The sequence below is a fragment of the Physeter macrocephalus genome, chromosome 4 (genome assembly GCF_002837175.3).
Source record: "Physeter macrocephalus isolate SW-GA chromosome 4, ASM283717v5, whole genome shotgun sequence".
In the NCBI taxonomy this organism is placed as follows: Eukaryota; Metazoa; Chordata; class Mammalia; order Artiodactyla; family Physeteridae; genus Physeter; species Physeter macrocephalus.
Window position 1 is genome coordinate 14,934,397 of NC_041217.1, and position 26,562 is coordinate 14,960,958.

The following is a 26,562-nucleotide window of genomic DNA, read 5'->3' on the forward strand; positions in this document are numbered from 1 at the left end:
GGACTGAGTACGTTAATTGTCCATTAGAGTGAAAAGGTGCTTCCCATCTCACATGGGCCTTTTGGGATCCTTCTGTTTTGACAAACACGTGTACTGTTCCTTCAGGAGGAGCTTCTAGAGTTCGATTTTCCACCTGTGAGTATAAAAAGATTTCTTTTTGTTTGCAAATAAAATAAGTACATGCTTCACTTTGAGCATACTTCTTCAAAGAATCTCTTTGCTGTGAAGTAAACTACTTTGACAGTCGCATCTTGTATGAATACCTCATTTTGTCAGCAGGATCAAAGCATACCTCACGTTTTCTTCCTCCTGCTGTTAAAGCTTAGAATTTGAGCTCCTGACCAAGGCAGTTTGTGATTTCCAGAATATGTGGATCAGCTCCCACTGCGATTGTGCCTATGGCTGTGCATATCCATAGACTACTTCTACGATGGCTTAAAAACAATTTTTATATGATTGCAAAACAGAAGAACTGAGTAAGGTCTGTGTTCATAAGCTCCTGACTGCAGTGATAGACTGCTGGGCTTTGTCAAAGGCCACACCAAGCATCTTGACTCATACACACAGACACACACACACAGACAGACAGACAGACAGACACACACACACACACACACACACACACAGAGTTCTCTGAGCTGTGTTGCTACCAGGTATGTGCAAATGGCACCATGCCAGACATCAAGAGATAAATGTACCTGAGTGACTCTATCCCTAAAGTATAATCACAAAAAGTTGAAATTTCATTAATATAGTAGTAATGAATGTATGCAGAAAAGAACAAAAAATGACTTATTTGAAGAGAAGGAATCTGAAATAAATATAAGCTTTCACTGCACAGGGGCCAGAAAGATTTTAATAGCTAAATAAGTAAAATAACTAAGAGAACAGAGGAAGATGAAGTTGGAAAGAAAGTAGAAAGGGGTTCAGGATATTTTAGCATCTTTTAGTAACTGGCTTAAATTTATTAACTAATCACCACAAACTCATAAATGTTTGGCCTTTTCAGATTTACTGAATATGTTGATAATTTTGACCTTATTCTTAAAATACAGGCTCACGCCTCACAGGAAGGTGACCAAACATGAAATCCTTAGTCAGGCAAATAGTCTCAATTATGTAGCCTTCATTTGTTAGGACAAATACACTTTCCCAATTATGAAAATAAATGTGGAAAAGACAGTGTGTTAATTTTTAATAAGTATGAGGTCACGACATGTTTTATTTTCATCTGAGAAAGGCTATGGGGTTCTTTAGATCTATAACTCCTAGTCATTTTTTTAGTCTAATAGCTATGTACAAAAAATGATAAAGAAACTTGACTAGAAAAATATCAATTCATCATTTTAATATTTCATAACAAATACAGTTGTTTTATATCTATGTATGTAGTTCAAATTATTGTATAGAAAATGATTTTAAAGGGTTCCAAATAAAAAGAGACTCAAGAAGTTGAAGAATTAAGGGAAAATCCAGATAATTATATTATTATTCTCAAATATCTGGTTAATTTGAAATAAATAGAATTTTAAAATTTCCTTATGTATATGGATAACTACTTCAGTGCTTTTACACTATATTAAATTTGGCAGTTGTACTATTTTGCTCTGATTTGGTTTTTTTATTTTTTAATTACCATTTTGTTTATCAATCTTGCCTTAAAAAATGCTAAGGAAAAGGCATTCTAGAAGGTTGACTTGGCTTTCACCTGGGAAACTCCCTTGACACAGAAAAAAAATATATTTGAGAAGAAATATGCAACGAAAACAAACATTTTAATAAAATTGTTATCCTTAATACAACTCTTACCATGTACCAGAAAACTTTGTATAAATATTTCATTTAAATTTTCACAGCAACCCCTTGTAAAGTTGGCATTATTTACCTTTTGTAATAGTTGAGAAATCTAAGGTTTCATAGAATAAAGCATGTTTTCCAAGGAGGCATGGGGGAAAAAGAGCTGGTATGGGATAGACATCCCACATGGGATTTTCTTGACCATAACATTTATTGCCATTACGATTTAGATGTTTTAAATAACAAAATTTATTCGTTTCTTTATTTAAAAAATGGCTGTGAGAATATGAGCATGTGTACATGTGTGTCTGGGTGTGTTTATCTGTATAAGCATGCCATCACCAAGAAACCAAGGCAGCTTTTTAACCATATCATGCAGCGGTGATCTATAGTTTCACACTTCATCCTTAAGAGGGTCCTTGGAGAATTGAATCTAATGAATGTTCCAAGGCCAGATACAGTCATAAAGTTCCCCATCTTAGACTTTACCAGTGTTACCTAACAGTGGATAAGAGAAAAACAAACCAACAAAAGCAAAGTGATTTTCCTGTGGACAAATTTATTGCATATTATTAAAGAAACACAAAATGTGAAGGGTTTCTAATTGCAATTCAACAATATAATTGAAAAAAAAGGAAAGCATTTAAATAGTTCTTCTGGTGCTGCATTTTCTGTTCATTTTTTTTCATTATTTCAAACATTTATGAAACCTCAATTACTGGATTTGACAATGCACATTAGCATCTTAAAAAATTAAGATCAAAGGCACTGTAAATTGTTTTTTACGTTGGACTTTCTTTAAAATCCAAATACATTGTGTAAATGAACAAGAACTGAACAAAACACACAGAAAAATCTTTTTTATTTTTTTCAGACAGTACAGAGCAATTTCTTCTGAATCACGAATAACAGGGAATAAACTTGGCTAGGCTAAGGGCACAAAAAATATTGTACTAATGCTACATTAAGGTGGTAAGAATATGGAATTTATGCAAGTATTTTTATTTTAAAAATATTCTATTTTATCAAATTTGTCCTTTTTGTTTGTTTGTTTTGGTTTATTATATGAGCAACCTAGAAAATTTTGAGGATGAACCAGACCACATTCAAGACTATAGAGCATATCTGTCTTAGGAAACACTGAATGGTATTTCCCTATGTGCGTGAAAAACAATGATATTAAATATGTAAGTAGTGAAACAAACAGGCTTCTGTTTCTAAAAACCAAGAGTTATCATTAAGGAATATTGTTAGGTGAAGAAAAAAAAATTGACTCTGGAAAATTAATTCTTTGATTTCTTCCAGCAAAAGATTTAAAAATAGAGATCATAAATTTTTTTGTTTCAATGAAATATTTGCTATAACATTGGGCTTCAGATAAAGAATACCTTTAAGTGATATATATATACACACAATTTGGCTGGATTTTGTTGACATCATATTATGATTTAATGATAATTCTGGCTTTTAAGATTGATACCTAGATTCCTTAAATCAAGGACACATTCAAAAAAATCATCATCAACAAAAAGAGTTGAATCTGTAATATCTTTCATGATTGTGATAGATATCCAGAGCTATCTAGAATACTCAAATATGTAATCTCTTAAGGGCATAACATGTATTGTAATTGGTAAAAAAATATTTTAGAAATCAATTGAAGTCTATGGGTTTTAACTTCTTGGCAACATGGAGTTGACTTGTTCTAAATAAAGGCATTGTTATTCAATCCCAGTAATTAGAGATGGATCATTGACTTGGGAAAAGTGTTTGTATACTGAGCACAGGATAAAGAAAAAGACGAAAAGGAGAAAATAACTCTGTGCTTTAAGTCGGAACTGAGTCTAGGATGCGTGAGGCCGTGGGAGAGTAGGGTTTTACAATCTAACTCGGTTTCCTCCTTCCCATCAGGCATTGTGGAATTTGATTCCTTCAGGTCAACATCGCCTACTATCTGTACAAGACATAGATTGATAACCACGCTCCCCTTGTTTAAAGTTACCAGAACATCAGGAGACAGAGTGGGACCCCGTTTAGTAGCCAGGACCACAATATGCACTTTATATTTTTGAAAAAGTCTCAGTTTCAAGCTCACGGGATGTGTTCTTTTGTTTCTTTTTCTTTTTTGAATGGAGAAGAAAGGCTGGCCTATTGCCATTCCTGCTTTTAAGAGTAAGTAACCATCAGAGGAGTCCAGGCTATAAAATACTTAATGGCAATAAAGACTACAGCTCAGCTCCACTGATAGATGATGTTAGCAGTTTGGAAAGCAACCAATCTCTGAAACGAAACGGGAGGTGTGAGCAAAAATAAGGAAGCAAAAAATTAAATGGTAGAGCTGTTTTTCAAGGTAATATTTATAGAATACACTCTTCAATGAAGACAAAGTGCATTAAAATGATAGGCCATTAGGAAAGACTGCCAAAAAATATCTAAAATGAATGAGCATTTCCCTTAAAAGAAGCTAAATCTAATCAATCAAGAAATATGCACAAGAGCCAAATGTTATGTTTTGAAACTAAAGAATGTCATGCTGGTCTATGACAATTATGTACAATCAATTGGGTTTTGAAAATTACACCAGTAATAAAAAGCACAATTTTGTCTACCTTTCGATTATGAATGAAATATAGGTAGATATAGATTTCTGAAATGTGGATATCAAAAGCTGTTGTTAATGTAATTTTAAATACTGTTCTTATTAATATATCACGCTCATGAAATTAAAATATATTATTCTAATGGATGAGGCTAACACTCTTTTAATTGATTAACATACTCGTTGGGAAGCAGTGTTGACATATTGTGGCAGTTACGCGCTTTTAATTATTTTCACTTTTTAATCATAAACTTACTCAAGTGGTCGAGTTCATTACTTGGAAGAAAAACATCCACTTTAAATATGTCACTAAATTAGGCAAAATTGCATGTATGCCTGCTCAGCTGGTCAACTTACCGTTTGAAATTTCAGTAAAATGTAGATTCTGTCCTTCACTAGACCTATGTGCAGTCTTGAAATTTATGTTGAATATAAAATCCTACTAACCCTTAATTGAAATTTTATAAAAAGACACTCTCCCATCCAACTCGAAAGGCTAGCTGTGCAGAGTTGCCTATTCATTGCCATCTGACGTTTAATACATTTCCAGGATGTAAAGTCATACACTCACCAGCGGGCCCAGAGCACAACCTTTGGCCGTGCAGGCTTGGACTCTGAAGGAATGTAAGCTCCAAGGAGCGAATCCAGAAGCACGACAGCTGAGTTCTGAGGAACTGTGAATTAATATACCATCTAGATACAGTCCGTAACTTGTGATAACACCTGGGAAGATAATAATTGCCTTTTAGTATGATTGTTAGACAATAGCAAAGAATGTCTTAAAAGAAGCAAGCACTTCTTGATATGATTTCTAATTTCGTGGAATCACAGTCTCTCCCTTAGTCTAAACCCTGTCTCTTTCCAAAGGATAAAACTGGCTTTAAACTCTTGAATATCAAAATGTTAAGCTAATTAGTATAGAGACGCAAATAGAACCCAAGAGTCCCAGTATAGGAATCTTTCTATTGCATCACGTTAACTGCTGTCATTGGTGTTCCATATAAAAAATGAATAAATTAAGTACATTTATAATTTGTATTGCTTTCTAAAATGATATCCTAATAGATGTGCTTTAGAAGTTCAATGACCTTGTTGGGTAATGCACTGTGTGTGACTCAGGATGTGTCGGGCATTGTTCCAAGAGCATCCTCCTTTTTAACTCTCTCCTCACAGCACTACTATAATAAAGGCAGTATTATTTTCACCATTTCATAGATGAGGAAAATCAGGCACAGATAGCTTAGGTAACTTGCTCAAGGTCACAAAGCTCGCAGGTTTCAGAGTCAGGATTTGAATCTAGGCGGTCTGGTGCCAGAGCCCATGCTCTCAATTACAACACTGAATCACCTAAACAGAAAGCCTTGGCAATTTGCACGGATTACATTTATGAGACACTCATGAATGGGTTAGAGAAACTATGATTTGCCAGATTTAATGATCAACTTAAATTTATTTCAGAAGCTATGTGCATTTTCATGAAATCAACTAACAGAGATTTGAGAGACTGAATGGCTAATATAATCATTTATATGGCTAATATAATCATTTGATTTATTGCATCCAAACATGCATTAAAAGGAAGTTAGGGATCTCTGTTCACTGGAAATACAGCATCCCCACACTCAGTAAACATTATACTGGGGGAAACAGAACTTTGCTTGCATGCTAAATTAGAACCTCTTTCAAACTAAAATTAATTTCACAGTGGCCTCCTGGGTGTGTCCTTGAGGACTTAACTGTTCATCCGTCAGATAGCTTTCCCTGAGGACAGACGTTGGGTGCCTCTCCACTAGCGCACAGCACATCTTCATCATAGTATTTACTTTCCCACTTCTCACATTATTAGTATCATTATTCCTTATTTAATTGCCTGGCATTGCCAATGCGCTACAGGACCCCCAAGGCAATTTTGACTCTTCCTCACCTGTGCATTTCTAGAGCTTAGCACTATGACTAAAACATAGTAGGTACTTAAAAAATATTGACTGAATGAATACATTAATGTATATGCAGCATAGGGATAAAATACCAGCATCCAATACAGAGTGAAAATTCAAGACTACAGGAAAAAGATACCTAGATACCTGAAATGTGAAAAGAAACTTGCTAGAATGTTGATATTATAGAATAGCTCAAAATCAGGATTTAGAGAAGGAATGAGATTTGAAACAAAGACTCTAGCAAAATCAAAGGTCATCAAGAGAGTCCCTGAGAGATGGCTTCCAGGATGCCTGACTCTCAGCCTTATGAACTGCAGATCTGGTCTTGTGACTGTCCTGAACGTAGATCAAACCTTCATCCGTCATTATATTAGGGACAGCTTCACTCTGGGAATCATTACACCAGGAGACTTTTCGCAAGCGTCCCTCTCTCCTGGGAAGGAGCTGCTCACTTCTAGAACCTGTTCACAGTGGTCTGGCAGCTCCATCATCTGTGAACTTATGGAATGCTGTACCTGTTGTCAGAATATCTCTCACAATGCTGCTTTTGATTAAGAAATCAGTTGATAGCAAAAGAAGGAGGAAGTGAACTAACTCTAACTATGGAAGTTACCCTTCTTACAATATACCTCATCAACCCATAGTCTGGGAGATGGCCGAAATGGCCTCTGGAAGCCTACCTTACAGCCCAAGCTGAGAGATAACACCCTGTGGATCTGGGGTTCCTATAGGATGCTACGTCTGCTTTGAACAGGGAACCTGTATTTGATGCTGGTTTTTCTATAGTGAGAAAATGTTGGACTCAAGAGAAGGTAGTTAGCGTATTACCTCTCACTATTATACTTCATATGCTACACAAACTATTTGTGCTTTCTCTACTCACAAAGAGGAATACTTATATCATGGGGCATCACCAAGGTACCAGTAAATTAGAAACTGAGAATATTATTGATACCTGGCAATTTGGGATCCTCATGCAACTAGATCAACAGGCAAAGAAAAAACTACTACGTAGAAGGAGGAATTAGCTTCCTTCTGCAGGCTGACATTCTGGACTTTCCCAAGGACGTCCCTTCGCCTGACCAGGTCCGAACAGGTAACTTTTAAAAGTCTAAAGTAACTTAAGCCACAACCACTAAGGACACAGACCTTTTAGTAGTACACGTTTGGTTGCATCGCTAGGTCAGGAATCCCAAACAGATGGGCAACTGGCTGACAGCAAGGGGAAGAAGTTGGACATATCAACTATGGCCTTAACTAGTTATAGAAACAAGAATTATAGACGTTATTTTTTATTTCGTGCTTATTACATAGAGATTTGTATATAATAACTAATTTTCCCTCCTCCTTTTCCCTATTGATTTATATTTTTAAAGTGTGTGGGTTTTAGTTTAGAGTTTAGCTTTTAAGTTGTAGAATATCCATGTGGGTTGTATCTAAACTGAAAGGGGAATTAATACCACCTCGATATGACTATAGTGACAGAGGGTAAGAGCACCTTCATCTGTCCGAAGCAGAGTAGGATCATTTGGGGGGAAGCATGCGGCGATTGTCGTCCGTAGTGGAAAGTAATAGAAGGTAGGAGAGTGGGCATGGCGGCTGAATAGCTCAGCTGCTTATTCATCTGCTGCTTATTCATCTAAGTCATCTGATCACAGCTCTACAACCACACTTCGAGTCTGCTCTGTGCACTGAGCCCTCTTGCTGGTTGACTTTCTAGTAAGTTTCACCAAGAGGAGGCACTGCTAGAAGGGCAGAAGCAGGAAGCAAGAAAACATCCAGCTTCCAGCTCCAAGAGCAGAGACCTTTGCTGATCGTCACTACACAGCCAATCAGGGGCCACACCACGCAGTCCGGACATCACAAGCTCCTCTTCCGCATTGGCAGCTTCTTCAGTAGTGGAATCTCGGTGGCTCTTGATGGTTCAAGCATCCGATTCAAATCAGCAGATCCAGCAGCGGGCCCACAGCCCAGCTCCTGCCCAGAAAACTAAGCACCTTGCTGGCAATCACGCTTTTTGTTCTTCTGGTATCTGCCTCCTTCTCCCTTGTTTTTTTTCTTCCAGTCCTTCCAATGCTCTTGTAAGCAACTCCTCGTACAATATTAAATATGGTCTGTCTTGAATACCTAACACATTTTCTATTTGACCAATTAGATCTTGATCAATACATCCTTTAGGATGAAAGCTTTTTAAAATTTAAACGAGCTAATACTTTAAAAAGCTAGTGCTTTGACCCCTTTTCCTTTCTGAAGATAACTCTGTACCATGTCTCTTTCCGAAAGCAGGTCCACTTCCCTTATTTCCCAGATTTTTGAGAAGGTGTCTTCATTTTACTATCAGGTACCACTCTGGCTCCACAAAAAAGTGCAGCGGCCAGCACCTGTTCTTCTTTATTCTAATGTGACCATCTATGGTAACTCAAAGAATACTTATAGAGAGTATTTGCTTTAATGCCATTTAATACTTGACACACAAAAGCACAAATGAATTAAAGCTAAGAAATGAGAGGTACATAGTGAGAAACCAATTAGCACATGGAAAATTTAAGAGAAGAAAAGTAGATAAAATCACACTAATAATTTAATAATAAAGACAAGAAATTATTATATGCCAGGAACTCTGCTAAGCAATCATTGTATGTGATGTTATTGCACTTATGTGCAAATCACATGTTGCAGAACCTCTTAAAGAAATTTTAAGACTCCTGAAACTCTATCTTCTTGACCTGCTTTTCAACATTGAAAACGAAAGTACCCAAATCAATATTTCCCTTTTCTTACATATTTGGGGAACAGAGAACTTCTTTTCTGCTGGGATTATGTGCATAATATCTCATTTATCTGAGATAATGGGAAATGAGATATGTTATAGGAGTTAATTTTCGTTATAACTCGATCTCATCCCTGAAGCACAAACTTAAAAATCTTAACCAGTTTTGAAGGAGATCTTTCCAGCAAGCACTACACACTTACCTATAGTTTCACCAGACAATAATGAATATAACTGAATCATTCTGTGATGATTCAAACTGTGCATTGCAGACATCAGAGACTGTACTTGCTAATTCAATGATACCCTCCAGGACTGAGGAGATAGAGGATACTTACCCAGCTCTTCCCCTTAACATCACTCAGTGGCTACACTTCCTCAAGTCTTGTGTCTCCTTTTTGAGTTCTCCACTCTCCCTCAGTGACAGGCTCTCAAAAGTAACTTCTTTGTTTTGTCTACTTGACTCTAACAAGTCAGCCCCTAGCAAGCAAGCTCTGCTGAGAAACTATAACCATGACATTTAGAACTTTGGATAAAGAAATAATAGACAGTTACTGAGAGAAGGTCTCAGAGTAAGATGAGCACATGGCAAATGAGCTGAGAATGAAATTAAGTGACATTTGTGACAGTTAATTCAACTGCTCGCTTTTTTACATTTCAGGATGCATAAGGAGTGGATGAGACTGAAGTCCAGACTCAGGGCAGGTGAGATCTCTCTCTCTCTCTCTCTCTCTCTCTCTCTCTCTCTCTCTCTCTCCCAGCACACACACACACACACACACACACACACACAGTTACCCAGCTTTCTTAGGTGACCAATATTCAACAGTATTTGTAGGATGCGAAAAGATTTATAGGGCTAAAAGATCAATTGTAGAAACAGTGAGCAACGGATAAATACAGTTCGCCTTTTAAGTCATTTTGGACACTTTTCTCTACTTCATCCACCACACCAACTCCATCCTCAGTCCTGTAGACCTTACATCCCAAATTGATCTTTCCCCATCTCTATATCCACGGCCATCTAGTCCATTCTGCCACCATTTCGTACCTAAGAATTAGAGCCACCTAAGTGTTTTGATGCGTTATTCACACTCCCACAAAATTCATTCCTGATAATACAGCCAGAGGGGCAGTTTTCAAAACCCATATCTGATCACGTCACATGCAATTAGTGATCATTCTGGCCTTCGCCAGTACTAGCAAGATGAGTTTCCTGTCCCAGAACCAGGAAGCTGGGGCCACCATAAACATGTTGTGAGGATGAAACAGACTAGCGGTGTTGACCCCTCTGGGTTTTCTGCCTTTTGGTCCAGGTCTTACCAGCCAGTCACCAGATCTAAGGTCAGACGAAAGTGGGATACTATTGTGGTTTAGAGCTGGAATCCACCCGTGCCCCCCTCCCGCAAAAGAGCCTAAGACAAGGCATTTCCTCTGATCTGATTTGGGCAAGGCCATTAACTATAAAATCTTGAATTAAGGACACAAACTCAAATTTCCTGGCAAATTTGTGGACAATAAGAGATACCATTTGAAAAGAACACTCCATTTCTTGTCAAGACAGGCGAGCAAATATCAGTTTGTTTTTATTAGCAAATGTTTTGATATAAATAATATTAGTATGATATGAAACATTGTATAATTCAGTTCTCAAAACATACATTAAGTAATAAGTCTAAAATATCTCTTAACACAACAATTTTTATTGACCTCAGTTTCCCAAAGTGAGGTACAAAAATTAGTGAATGTAATCTAGTGGACATTTTAAACATAGCCTAAGAAGACACTTTCTTTCTCTGACTAGAGCACAGGACATGTATGGATAGCTTTGGGAAAAGTAAAATGCTAAGTTCTTAAAATGCCATGTGAGTATTTTTGAAACTATAAAGCAATTATTAAAAAATGTACTGAACACTTACTTCGAGTCGGACAATAGGCGGCATGCTTAATATGAATTATTTCTGTTAACTTTTTTTGTTTGTTTGTTTGTTTGTTTTGCGGTATGTGGGCCTCTCACTGTTGTGGCCTCTCCCGTTGCGGAGCACAGGGTCCGGACGCGCAGGCGCGGAGCACAGGCTCCGGACGCGCAGGCTCAGCGGCCATGGCTCACGGGCCCAGCCGCTCCGCGGCATGTGGGATCTTCCCGGACCGGGGCACGAACCCGTGTCCCCTGCATCGGCAGGCGGACTCCCAACCACTGTGCCACCAGGGAAGCCCTATTTCTGTTAACTTTGACAACACCAAGAAGTTAGAACTGTTATTTGCCCTGTTATGGAGATGAGGGAATGCAGTCTTAGAGAGGCTAAGCTACTTCCTGGAGTCATACAAGGATGAATTCAGCGGTGGGATCTGGCAATCTCATCCCACTGCTGCCACTACTACTGTTATCCGTATTTCCAGCCTAATTTCCTCTTCTAAAATATGCAGGAATTCCACTCAAATTAAGAACTGATGAACATGCTCTAGCCCTAAAAGCAATGAGGATGAGCCTAATGAAAAAATTAACATATATTTATTGAAAGTCAATTACCTGAAAGGTACTATGCTTGGTGCTTTGGGGCACAGAAAGAATAAGAAATAGTATCTACCTTTATGGAAGTAAGAGAAGGGTTAAACACAGGTCTAACTAAATAACAATCCAAGAGTTAGTTGAGTGATAAGCACCACGAAACCTTTATGCGCAACAAATGGTATAGACGGTAAGTACAGAAGCTTCTAGCGGGGAACAATCACTCTGGCTAAAGCGAGTACTAAAAGCCTTTCAGAGCAGCCAAGTCTTCCATGCAAGGAAGCTGCATCTTCCATAGGTTCTCCATAAATGGTACAAGGAGAAAAGGCAATGACTCAGGAAGATGTCCCTGGTAGGGAAATGATATTTACCAATGTGTAGAAGGAAGCAAGTGCAAGGTATAGTAAAGATATCCTGAATAGACCAGTATTTTGTTGTTGTTGCTGTAATTGGTTGAAGCCTAATAGAAAATAAGGATTCAAAGGGAGTTAGGGCCTGAATCCTGCTCCAAGAAGTTGGGATTTTATGATGCACGGGAGAATCATTGATGTTTTTATGTACTGACTAGGGGCATAATGAAAGTCTTATTTAGAAAAATTAACCTAGAATGACACATATAATACTGGCGTGGGGAAGACCATGGAGGTAGGGAAAAGTAGGCCGGATGAAAATATCAAAAAGAAAAAATAATATTAATAATTTTTAAAGCCACATTTTCCTGAATGTATCGTAACTAGTTGTAACCCGGGCAGGGATGTGGAAATGCCACATTTCCGCAGTGGTGCGTGGCATATTCTAAGAGAAATATCTTTAACACTTTTATATATAGCTGACCTTTGAACAACATGGGTTTGAACTGCATGTGTCCACTTATATGTGGATTTTTTTCAGTAAATACAAAACTACACATTCTGAGGTTGGTTGATTGCACAGACGCAGAACCGCAGGTAGGGAGGGCTGACTGTGGATCTGAGCACCTGCGGATTTTAGTATCTGCAGTTGGTCCTGCCAATCCCTCATGGATGCTGAGGGAGGATTGCACGTGGATTTTCTATCACATCACCCTTATTGCTCAAGGCTCAACTGTACTTTCTCTTTTTTAATAAAACAAACACGAGCTTAGGACTGGGATGTGTTAGACTACATATGGTATAACAACGTCACTCGTCGAAGAGAGAGGTATCTATCTTTATCAGAGATGGACTGTGGAATTCCCAATAAAAAAACTCATAAAAACCTGCTACCGAAGAACTAGCTTGCCTCTATACTAGTGGTTTAAAAGGGATTGATTTTCATTCGAGGGTTAAAAAAGAAAGTTATGGGTCTGTTTTGTATCTTGACCGTATCAGTGTCAAAATTTTCGTTGCAAGAGTGTACTAGAGCTTTGGAAGATGTTGGCCATTAGGGGAAACTGGACAAAGCACACATGGGCTCTCTTTGCATTATTTCTTACAACTGCATGTAAATCTAGAATTATCTCAAAAAACAACATTTAACTAAAATACAAAACAAAAACTGTTGTGTAGGGAAGCATGACAGAAGAGGCAAACACTTGAAAGGCAGGGGAAGTTGATGCTGAAAAAATAACAACTGTATTTATGTTTTAATCAGATACGTTAGTCCTCAGGAAATACCCATGAAAGCAGAAAGAGTTTCACTTTTCCTTTACAGATGAGAAAAACAGGTTTGAGAGAGGTTTGCTAACTTGGCCGTGATGGTTGGCATTGAACCATTCAGACTCCGCAGGGCACCAAACAGGATACTCACCAGCTTCTGTGGATCTATTTTATTCCTATCTTTTAAAAATTACGTAATAAAACATAATATAGAAAAGTGTGTAAAATATGTTATATTTTTAAAACAAGTTAAAAAGCAAAACTCCTATAACCATCGCCGAGATAAAAAAATAGAATATTGCCAGCACCCTGCAAATGTCTTATGAGTCCTTCGTGATTCCAGCCCTTCCCCCCCGCCACAGACAACTAGATTGACTTTAAGAACCATTTTCTTGCTTTTCTACCTAAGAATGCATCCCTAAACAGAGCAATTAAGTTTTGTGTGTTTTCTACTTTGAATTAATAAAATCATATTTATGCATTTTTTGCGTCATTTTTTGTTCAACATAATATGCACCAGTTCTATCCATGTTGTTGAGGGTAGATGGCCATACTTTGCTCATTTCCATGGCTGTAGAGTATTTTTCTATGGCACAATTTATATATTTATTCTATTGTTGATATTTAGATGGTTTCCACATTTTGGCTGATATATCAATGTAGCTATAATCATTTTTGCACATGTGTTCTGAGTCTCATGTGTACAAGTTTCCTAGAGTATAGATACTGGAGTGGAGTTGTTGGGACATATTCAATTGTCTAGTAAGACAATACTCAACTCTTTTTCAAAGTACATCAATTCCCATTACCACCAATAGTGCCTGTGAGTCCTCGTTGTTCCATACCCTCAAAAAGACCTGGTATAGTCACGCTGTTAAATTTCTGCCAGTATTTTTTTGCATAAAATGGTGCCTTGTTTGCGTATTATTTTATTTCCCAGCTTATTAAAGAGTCTGAGTACATTTCCTTATGTCTATCAGCCATTTAATTTTTTTTTCTTTTGTGAAATGCTTTTTCAGATCTTTCCCCAGTTTATTATTGATTCCTAGGAATACTTTATATATTGTGGATACTGGTCTTCTGATAGTTACATGTGTTGTAAATATCATGTCCCATTCTGTTACTTATCTTTTCAGGCACTTAGTTTATAGCACATTTTGATGAAAAAAAATGTTCTTAATTTTAGTAAACCTTTTATCAATATGAAGTTACCTAATTATCTCTAATAATCTTGTTTGCCTGAACATCTCCCTTGTCTGATACTGAAGTAGCTATACCAGCTTTCTTTTCTTTTTTTATTCCTTACATTTTAGTTTGCTTTAGTTTGAGAAGGAAGGGGTTAACAGCTGATTCAGGGGCCTTTCCCCTAGCCTTGGGGACTCCTGAGGCTCTAACTTGGCTGAATCTTTCTTGCTACACTACCTCAAGATAAACCAGAATCCATCTGAGCACTGTGTACTGGACCAAGCACCTGACCTCATTGTCAATGTTGTTTATAAGTAATGGTTAGCTGGCATTGATGAAATGCAGTTGCACCAAAGAATACACACTAGTCATGTACCTGGTACCCTCATGGTGGGATAGAGCTGTGGTTTCATTCAATGACTTTCGATTAAGCTTTTAGAAAAAACGAGGGAGAGCTATATATACTGACATGAAAAGATGCCTGCTCCATATTTGTCAGGAGGAAAAAAACAGAGCTGCAGAATTATACATTTATGGCCAATTATTTTTAAGTGTCTATTTTATGCCTGTACATGTAAATGATTATTCATTCCATCAGCACAGTAATTATTGAGTGCCTACTATGTTCTGGGCACTCTCTTAAATGTGGTAGAGAAAAAATAAGACACAGACACAAAATCAGGGGGCAAAGTGGAAGACTTCCCAGCTGGTGGCTGCCCTTTGAAGAACTTTCTCTCACTGCATATGGCTGTTCTCTCGCGACTACGCACCTTTAAAACTTGGCTAAGGAACTCACATTTTCTAAGCTTTTATTTCCTCTCCAATAAAATTGGGACACTATTCCTTGCCCTGGTGGCCTTAGTTAAAGTGAGTACCAAATAAATGAGCATATATGAAAGTCCCCAAGGAATTAGGTGTTATGCACGTAAAAGGCATGAGCTTAGAGCTGTCCCTTTCTTCCAGGATAAGTTCAAGCCCGGTTTGTTATGGGAATCTCAGCTGAGACTGTCTCCTCCTACTCTGATCTATGTCACGAACTGCATGTTTCTTGTAAAAAAATAATCTGCACGTCTCTCAAAAACACATTTGAGACAGGTCTGTATTCCTTACTTGTACGCTGTCATCACCTAGCAGGTTTTTTTTTCTTTCTATTTTTTATTTTATTTTAGAGTATTGTTGATGAACAATGTTGCGTTAGTTTCCGGTATACAGCAAAGTGATTCAGTTATACACATACGTGTATCTACTCTTTTTCAAATTCTTTTGCCATTTAGGTTATTACAGAGTACTGAGCAGAGTTCCCTGTGCTATACAGTAGGTCCTTGTTGGTTATCTATTGTAAATATAGCAGTTTGTACATGTCAATCTCCAAATCCCTAACTATCCCTCTCCCACCCTTCCCCCGGTAACCATAACTTCGTTTTCTAAGTCTGTGAGTCTGTTTCTGTTTTGTAAATAAGTTCATTTGTATCATTTTTTTTAAGATTTCACATATAAGTGATATCATATGGTATTTGTCTTTCTCTGATTTACTTCACTTAGTGTGATAATCTCTAGGTCCATCCACGTTGCTGCAAATGGCATCATTTCATTCTTTTTAATGACTGAGTAATATTCCATTGTATATATGTACCACATCTTTTTTCTCCATTCCTCCTACCACCTAGCAGTTTCTTATATGTGTTTGCTAAGTCTTTACATAAGATTCCTCCCCTACTCCAATCAAGCCCAGAGAGTACGGTGTGAAAACACAGCTACTTACTAAATACTGTAAAATAATTTTTGAAAAAAATATACTGGATTTAGTGGCTTTGGTTTTTGGTAACGTACTAGCATAGTAATCTGATTCATAAGAAAATATTTATGGAGGACCTACTATGTGCCAGGCATTGTGTTACATGCTGGGAATACAGAAGTGATCAAAACAGCCTTGGTACCTGCCTTCAGAAAACGTTCAATCTGAGAAGACAGACTAAGTGCCTTATGTGTATGTAAAGTTGATTAAAGGAGAATCAGAGGGAATAGAAGAAAACATGGGGGGTGGGGGAGGGAATGCAGATGCTAACCTAGTCCAGGTTCATTAGGGAATAAGGCTTATTTGAGAAACATCTTTAAACTGACTTTGCACTGGAAGTTACTTCGTTAAGAGGAACAATTTCATACACCATTGTTTGATTAGTTAAAACAAAGATTTCATAATAATAACTTGAAAGCTTTCAATGAGATATGAGTAAGCTGATTACTATTTAAAAATGAAATATCACAGGAGTATTAGATAAACAATCTGCAACTAGAACTTTTGAGCACAGCCCTCTTTATTCGCTTTAAAAATGTCTAATGTGCCAAAACGAAGTGCAACAAAATAGAATTTTTGTTTGTTTACTTATTTCCTTTTTCCAGTCTCAGAATGAAAGGAAGTATTTTACCTTTACTCTACATCCAGCCCCCCAAATTGTGTGTGTTAATTGTGGATTAAATGAGATTTAGACATGAGTCAGGGTCTCAGTAGGAACCTGATGGAAACTCAAATGAACAAATGAGCATAGTTTAGTGAAGGATCTATGTACAAGGATATGGGTGGAGTTAATGGAAAGCACCAAGTGATAATAATGCATCCCCGGTTAGTAATTGTCAGGACTCCTAGGAGCCGGTAAGTATCCTTAAATTTGCAGGGGAAAGGATGAAAACTGATTCAGGAAGCTGGAGAAAGAGCTGGAGTGACAGGGAAGGACCACTGGATAGGAGCGGTAGCCTTTGGTGGAGGAAGGCAGCCCTGGAGCCCAGAGCGTGGCAGAAAGTTCTGAGACTCCCTTCTCCTCTGACTCTTTCAACTCTTGCTGCTGCTGCCCAGGGACAAACCAAAAGGAAGCCAGACAGAGAGGAAGCCCATTGATGCTGTGAGTAAAGGTCAGCCTTGTAGGATGCAGGGCTGAGTGGAGGAGAGTAGAGAGAGGATCTAAAGAGGCAAAAGAAAAATATACAACATAAAAAATTACAGGGAATTATTATATTGCATCGTATTGTATTTTTTATGCTTTTCTCTTGTTATGCTCTTGTGCTAATAATCAGTAAGATAGCTATAAGAAAATAAAACAATATTATGCTATGTGGTATGGGAGATCAGGTTATTTAATCCAGTTCTACAAATTCAGTTCTTCAGTGGATAATCCACAAAATGGATACTTAATTCCCACTGGCTCTCTATCATAAGCAGTTTGAAGTTTATCACCTTTCTCCTTTCTAAGGTGTTTAATTTTCACAGGGAAGCCGAATCGTAATTGTCCATAAAGCACATCCACTGGGATATATATCTTTGTGCCTCTTCATCAGGTTACGTCAAACTGTATTTCCTAAGGTGCCCAATAGATTGTCCTATATAACCAAGGAAATTCAATACAAGTACAATACAATGTAAATTTAATACAAGGTATCTCTAAGTACATTGAAGAATTCTGTTTACTGTAAGAATTAAACAACAATGCTTTAGTGCGTCATAAAATTAACAGGCATAGTGAATATAGACGCTCCAAACATATTTGTTTGTTTTTTCCAGTCCAATGTGGCAATGTGAATATCAACTGAGGTTTCCCCCCAAGGTCTGGATGATGATTGAATGTGGCAGATATCTCCCTGTGTGAATACTTGATCCTTCAATTAAAAAGGAAAAGAGAGAACAGCTTTCACAACATGGGAGAATGCTTTATTACTGTTCTGCTCGCCTAAAAATGGAATCAACGGAATCTAAAAAAGAACGTGCTTGGGAAATTCTACCTGACAAACGGATGGGAGGTGTTTCATAAAAGTTACGCAAGGTTTGCTTCAAACTGTCAAGCCGTTTTCCTAAGTGATTCACCAAATTCTATAATCTGTTTCTTCTAGGAAATCTGAGTATTTCCAGGAAAGAAAATAGATTCACATTTTGACTGTTTAAAAAGAAAGTTAGTTCAAAATAAAAAGTTTAAAAAAATAGTTATTCCTTTAAAACCAGAGAAAAATCAGGACGGAGATCTTAGAAGTGTTGAATCTTGGCACTGAGAATAAGACACTGAACCCATAAAAGTATCTGAAAAAAATCTTTTTTTCACATGGCAACATGGAATCCTACATTATGAGCATTTCTGCACAAAGTAGAGGTGAGGAGTAGAGTGAATAAAATCATGCATTTTGAGGCATTCACACTTTGTTTTGTATTACATTCCTACTTAACTAGCTGTCTTGCCTAGAGTAATTAAGTTGCTTAATATTTATAAATTTGAGTTTCCGCATCTGAATGCTGGAATAACAGTCCCTATTTCCTGGGCTAGTTATGAGATTGAAAGTACCTGGCACATAGTTATAAATTGTAGCTATTACTATTACTACTATTATTAGTATTAGCAGAAAATCAAATAGTTCTTTCTCTGCATGGGTAGAGCACTTAATTAGTATTTACACATACACCTTCAGGTACATACATTCTAAAAATTTCTCTATATCCTTTCTTAATGTGAAGGACAGCATATATAGAGTGTGCGTAAATGTCTACAGTTAACTGGTGTGCTTACCACCCATTCCTGGAATAACATATATGCTCAAAAAATTGAACTAAACTTTCTTTCAATAATGTTCTGTTGTCTTCATGGTACTACGTATAAGTCTGCAAAAATAATCAACTTCCTAAAATTGTCCTATTCTTACTGAAATTATTGTCACTTCCTTGGTACATATCCATGTATGAATTCTCACAACGCTGGGTCAATACAAAAGGCTAAATGAGGAAAATGTTTCCATAGGCTCCTCAAGTATTCTCTCCTTTCTCAAGGAGACCCTGGGATCCTTGTCTAACGGGTGCCCAGCTCTCATGCCCATCTTGACATGAGCAAATCCTGACGGCTATAACAAGATAGCCTTTCACACTGAGGCATGCAAAGCAGATCCAGCTTGGCACGCTGTCTCTCTTGAGAACATCTGCGAATTACCAGGCTGAGGAAATTGTATGCCAAATGACTGAGTCTCTAAGTATGTACTTTGAGCCTTCAGTAGGCCAAGACGGAGATGCCTTTCCACTGCCTTTGAAATCATCCCACCTGTATTACATAATTATGACACGCGCTACACGTGCATTTATGTGTACTGTATGATCGCATATGCTTAGGCTTCTCACATCAACACAATTACCATTTTATTATTGTCCCTGGCAGCAGTAAACACTAATCCATCCAACAGCTGTTTAATACTCATCTCCTCCATGACTGGCACCCTGCCAAATGCTGGGACTAGAACAGCAGACAATGCATACAGAATCCCTGCCCTCGTGTGGGTCACAGTCTAACAGGGAAACTATTTTAGGTAAATTTACTTAGGTGAGGATAGTGGAGAGTTACAAGAAATTCTAAGTATTAATAAAGGATAAGAATTTCATACTTTATAGTTTTAGTTAGTATTTTAAATATACGTATTCTAATTAGTTTCAAACGTTACTAAATATCATGCTAGACAAGGAGGAGTAAGTTTGGTGGAGTCGGATATCTATGCTGATTTTAGCAAAGTAGACCTCAAGTGGGAGGAATAATCATATTTCCAGCTTCTAAGGCCAAAGCTTCTGAAAGGAGATAAAGCTCGTGAGAATTTGGAAGCTCTCAAAAGCGTAATTCTAATTATGCAATTGTAATCTACACAATACAGGTCACACATTTCTCAGACGGTAATCCTCTGTGCTACTTCTCATTGCTGGCTAACGGTGTGACAAAGGAAGAGCCAAGGCCCTACAGAATAAAGGGTTCTTATCCACCTCGGACCTAAAAAGTAGCTCTTTTCAGAGGTTTTAAAATCCTGCCTGAAATTGCAGCCTGCAAAGAACACCTCTACCAGAGGGAATGTGGATGCGAAGGACTCTGAGCAGAGAAAACAGAGGTGGAGTGTCACACCACCATTTTCGCAGGTGTGTGAAGCAAGTCACCAGGATTAAGCAGGGCATATTTGAAGGAAGCAAAGCTTTGGGTGTTAATCAAGTGATAATGACCCAGTACTTGGCAGACTAAGGCAATGCCTAGCAAGCAGCATTCTTTATAATCGCAAAATCATGGAAACTTCAGTGTCCCTCAATAAAAGATGGGTCACATAAGCTGTGGTTTCACTCAGTGGGAGTTTACACTGCCTTTCCAGAGAATGAAGTTGAGCTACACTTAACTGCCATGGAAAGATGTTACCACCATATTGTTAAGTGAGAAAAGGAAGCTGCACAAAAAGAGATGAACTCACTCTTTTTTAACAGATGTATATTTTATGCATATATCTTTTTGGGGTTACGAATTTAAATTTTTGTTTGTTTTAAACTAACACAGTCCTTAATCTTGATTCTTTTCTGGTTTTAAAGTTTATTGCATTCTATTACATCCTCCCTACATCTCTCTTTTTTTTTCATTGTGGCGAAAAACACATAACATGAAACTTACCATCTTAACCATTTTAAACATACAGTAGAGTAGTATTAACTATAGGCATATTGTTGGGCAAGATCTCTAGAACTTTCTCACCTTGCAAAACTGAAACTTTATATCCACTGAACAGAAACTCTCCACTCCCCTTACCCCCAACCCCTAGCCCCTGGTAACTACATTCTGTCTCCCTGTGTTTGACTACTTTAGATACCACATATACATGGAATTATGCCATATCTGTCTTTTTGTGACTGGTTTATTTTACTCATATAATGTTCTCAAGGTTCATCCATCCTGTAACATGAGACAATTTCCTTCTTTTTTTTAAGGTGTAATAATATTCCATTGTATACATATACAACATTTTGTTTATCTATTCATTTAGCCATGGACATTTGGGTTGCTTCCATCTCTTGATTACTGTGAATAACTCTGCAATGAACATGGGTGCACAAATATCTCTTCAAGATCCTGTTTCAGTTCTTCTGGATAAATACCCAGAAGTGGGATTGCTGGATCATACAGTAATTCTATTTTTAATGTTTTGAAGATTTTTCCATACTGTTTCCCATAACAGCTGCACCATTTTGCATTCCCACCAACGACACACGGGGATTCTAGTTTCTCTACATCCTCTCCAGCACTTGTTATTTTCTGTGCGTGTGTTTTGTTTTATTTATTTTTGACAGTGATAATCAACATATGGTAACTACTTCTATCCTCTCTGTTGGTATCATTAAAGAGTCAGGACTCTACAATATATACGCTACTGATTGAATGAAATTTTCACAAGACACAACTAAATAAATTAAGTATTATTAGGTAACAGCAGAAACTACTCCACTGTGTTAGGCTCCATGAAGGAAAAGAGAAATAAATGATTTGTGGTCCTTATCATCTGGTGGGCATGTTTGACATGTACCCGAATAAATTTGGGCCAAGGATGAATGAAGTATGTGTCACGATGAAGGCATAGGAAGAGGATATATGGTCAAGAGAAGAGAGGAAGCTTGACTTACACTCAAGAAAGAGGGAAATGATTTCATAAAATAAGAGGCTTAACATTTAGTCCTGAGGAATGAGTTAGATTTGGAGAAATGGTAGGGATCGTTAACTCCAATTTTATAATCCAAGGAAACTGGGGTTCATGGCATTTAGTAAATTTTCCAGAGTAACACAGTTACTGCTCATCAGAGATAAGATTTGACTCTAGGCCTATTTGACTCCATACCCATGTTTTTCAGCCCTGCACCAAGCCATAAGTATTTCAGGAGGCTAAAAAGGAAAGTGTGTTATAAGGTTATGTCAATGCAGATCGAGTCACAAGTTGCGGCTGATGTGAATGCCTGACTAAAGAATCTGGACTTTATTCTTTGGGTTTTTAGAGGGAAGTGTGGGAGCTTTGAAAACAGATGAAGTGACAAGATAAATATCCAACGATCAGATCCTCCTCTAGACAATGGAGGATAGAAAATGGAGGATAGAAACTAAACACTGGAATATCTGAGGAAAGTGGAGAGAGAAATAATGAAGAGAAGAAATTTTATTTTTTTAATGAAACTATTAACTTTAAAAATGTCTAACCATTGCCCCACAGTAAAAATTCTGAAAACTCTCATGTGATTAAACACAAGACTTTAGAATAAATGAATGTGTTAACACCAATCTTCTAAATCTCCCAAGTTCTTATGGTTCAATGAATATATTTTAAAGCTGCTTGTAAATACATAACACATAATACACAAAGATTCTTTGAAATGTCGAAAGTATTTCTTTAGTCAACCTAGGATTCTGGGGGCAGTTATAGTTACAACTACTGATTAGGATGAAGGGAAATGTCTTCTAAACAAATCATGTAGCAGCAGTTAAGAGCAATCCAACTGGAATGAATCATTTGCATTTTCATTGCCACCTACAGACTAGGTTTCTTTGTGGAGCCCAAAGTATGACAAGATTGTTGACTGTTTAAGTATCAAATAGCTATCCATTTATTTTTTACTAGGAAATTTGTAATAGTTCAGGGATAACTTCAATAGCAGAGATAATCACTCACTGTAATTATTAGATCTCTCTCCCTTACCTCAAATATATCTCATGCATTTGCCAAAAGTTTAATTAACATGAGATGACTGGAGTAATTAATATCATAGTAAACATAAGACAAACTAATAAAATTGTAAATCTTCTTCTTTCATTCTTTCTGGCTATGCTAAAAGAGGTCATTTCAATTTTCAGTAATGAGTGACCTAAAACAGTTTCTATGATATTAAAAGTCTTCTCGATATTTGTCTTAAAGAGGAACAAAATTTGATGTTATGTAAGCTTGACCAGTGTGGAAAAATGACACTATGTTATATGGAACTTAAAGATATTTCCAGTAAATGAATAAAGCAATTTCTATCCCAAGTTACTACAAATTCTTTATAAGATTTTATTTTAGCAAACTTTAACTGGCTAACCTAACTCTCTCAACTATTCAAACACATATATATATGTGTGTATATACACGTATATATATGATACATACACATATCACTTAGAAATATATACAATCCATTTCAAGTTAAACAAGAATAAATGTATATATATTTAATGTATGCAGGCTGAAATATTTATAAATAACAAATTACAAATACAGAGTTCCAAATGGCCCCTTTTAAGATAAACTTATTAAAGCAAAAGCTGTTTGAAATACAGTATGTGCACGAACTTTCTATCTCCCTACTTCTCTAAGAAAGAATGAATAACAGTCAAAAACAAAAAGTCATTGAAAATATAATGTCACTCTCACAAGGCCATTCTTTGGGAATCCTGGTTTGTTCTCTTCACGTCTCCCAGAACATATTAAACCATAAGATGCAGTACATAAGAACTATCAAAAGGGAGCACTTTTGAGCCACCAAAATTGTATGTTAACCTAAAACCCACAATCTCCTAAACTACAGACAATGATACTATCTCAGGTATTTTATGTGCTAAAATGATCATTAAAAATTAAGCACCACATATAAGCTGCCATTTAGAATATTAATTTACCTTTGCTAATCATCTTTTTAACTTGAGGCTAAAAGAGCTCACTTACCATTTGGATATTCAGGCTCAGTCCAGGAGATGTTAAAGGAGTGAGGTGAATCCGGGTGCACTTTGGGGGCTGGCACGCCTTCCGGGGCGCTCTCCTCAGTCAGGGCCTGGCTGGCCTCACTCACTGTGCATCCACCCCTGGTGCAAGCCTGGACAGACAGACAAAAAGAGCACATTTCACTTTGGGGCCCCAAAGTTCAGATGAGCATTGAAGAAAGAGAGTTCACCATATAGAGTTCCAGGTCCTTTAAAATAATGCTCTCTTTAACCTCCCACCCCCCAGATAAATTTGTTTCATTGCTGAGGTTTGACATTTAATTTGTTTGCTTTTTAGGACACGAGACATCCATCTCCAACAACCAACCAATAACCCAGAATGAAAGAATGTATGGATTATGAATATATCCTAAGTTAGAGCCTAGAGATGGGGCATATATTGACTGTGTGAATAGCCACGATGAAATTATCCTCACACAAAGGTTCTTAGAATGAATTAAACACACACACGCACATACACACACACACACACAAATGTGTACACCATATGAGAAAAGTACTAGAGATTGAAGACAAATTCAGGACAAAACAAGTGATTTCTAGAAAAAAAAAGAGCACAGAAAATATAATCGCTTTCTATTTACTGTAGCGTGAACAATACGTTTAAAGCAGAACACAATGTGAAATGGAATAAAACAATATTTCTCATAAATTGACAACAAAGCAGTTGTTGAGTGAATGTTTATTGGCTTTAAGGGTCAAGTCATTTACTTACGTGCTGGAGGAACTGAGCTTCAATACACGGCCAACAAACTTAAAATACTCACAGAACCCCCAAATTCCCAAAGGAGGGAGGTACTACTAATTCCAGAAATGGATTCATGGATATTAAGGATATTCAGAAACTTCTGTGTACATTTTCGTCATAAACTGCCAAAAATTCCAAATAAATGTTTCAGTATATGAGGAAAATATCATCCCTACCTAACATATGAGATAAGCATTTCTCCAGGAAATTGAGACATACACACAGTTTTTCCAGCCTATGTCTGCTAGTAAATATTAGCAATTATGTCTTTATATAACGCAGCTATTTGAAAACTACGCTAAAGCTCTGTTCAGTACCTCTTTCAGTTACACCTGTAATTTACACAATAAAATGTAAAAATCTTTCAAAAAGCACTAAATTTTACCACAAGCATTAAGAAAATGAAGCGAAATCATAGGACAATGTAAAAAGCAGGCAGTTATTCAGTTCATTTTCATGGAAGGTAGATATGACTAATAGTAAAAAACCAAAAGACCTCTCTATTTTTTCAGGCCTGTACCAAGCTTTCCAGTTTGATACTGAAGGAATGACCTTTTGATACTTAAAGCAGTTAGTATTCTTTTTCCTAAAGATAGAAGAAAGCTGACTGATTTTAAAGCTATTTTCTTATACTGAAGTATACTACTTGTAAAGTTGCTGCAAAATAGCTGCAAATTCTTTGCTCTGAGTGTAAGTAACAATAAACGGTCAGTAGACTCGGAGATCAATTTTATCTCTTATTGTAAGAAGACAACAGTCTTCAGGATAATTTCTTGGTGTAAGCAAGTTTCAGATGGGCTAAACTGTGGCCTGGGCATGAAACTGCATCAAGATTGAGGACCTCATTAACCTCTGCGAGCTTCCTCTAATGCTCAGCTGTGGCATGTGCATATCTCTGTAAGAGATAAACCATACTCCTCCTGAGAACAGAATCTTGGCAAATAAGGAGGAATCAATTGAGCTCCTGATTCGAAGCCTAGGACATGTCGCTATTAGCCCAAGAAATAACTACCTGAACGTTAAAACAGAAGAATTAAAAAAAAAAAAATTTCCAATGTGCTAAAAGTCCACCAGAAAACGTGGCAGGAAAAGAGGCTGTATGAGACAGCTGAATTATCGAAGGAAAATGCTCAAAGGAGCATACTTTCCAGTCCTTAGAGAGAGATAAATCCATCCACTGGCATTTCCTAGACTTTTTTTTCCTTAGGAGGGGAAAAATGTTACAGCATGTTATGCTGAAACTCAAACCACACTGGGATGTAATTCTGATAGTCTCTTTGTCACTATTGTTTTTCTTATTTGTGGCCTAAGAATTCCCCCCACCATCTCTCCCAGAGAAATACTGTATGTACTATGTGACATTTCACTATGCATTTTTTAAAACAGAGTGTGAATGAAAATTTACTTCGTTTTGAGAATTTTATGGGATGGGGAATTCTGGAATAAATGAAGACATCCTCTGGCTTGGAAGGACTGTTCGTTGGGCTGTGTCATGGAAGACCCATAAACTAGCAACTTGATAAAAAGCCTCTTAAGCATCCAAGGAGTTTATGAGAGAATTTTTCTTGTAAATGAACCCGAATTTACAAAGGGGTTGCTGAAACAACAGAATTACCTGCAAGATATTTTATTTTGTTCTTTTTTTCCCACGTTCTTTTCGTATGCATTTAGAGGTGCTAGGTGAGTGGGGTATCTTAGTTCCTTCAATAAGGAAATAAGGGCTTCCCTGGTGGCGCAGTGGTTGAGAGTCCACCTGCCGATGCAGGGGACAGGGGTTGGTGCCCCGGTCCGGGAGGATCCCACATGCCGCGGAGCGGCTGGGCCCGTGAGCCATGGCCGCT

General features: G+C 37.3%; 1 protein-coding gene across 1 annotated transcript in view; it reads right to left on the reverse strand.

The window, feature by feature from the left end:
• USH2A (usherin) overlaps positions 1-26,562 on the reverse strand; it is an 829,367-nt gene that overhangs the window by 377,390 nt on the left and 425,415 nt on the right. Inside the window, exons 34-36 of the mRNA XM_028488076.1 lie at positions 23,918-24,065; positions 4,968-5,119; positions 1-133 (exon numbers count right to left, since the gene is read on the reverse strand). The exon at positions 1-133 is cut by the window's left edge and continues 30 nt beyond it. Of these exons, the coding sequence (XP_028343877.1) occupies positions 1-133; positions 4,968-5,119; positions 23,918-24,065 (433 nt within the window). The remainder of the gene's footprint in view (positions 134-4,967; positions 5,120-23,917; positions 24,066-26,562) is intronic.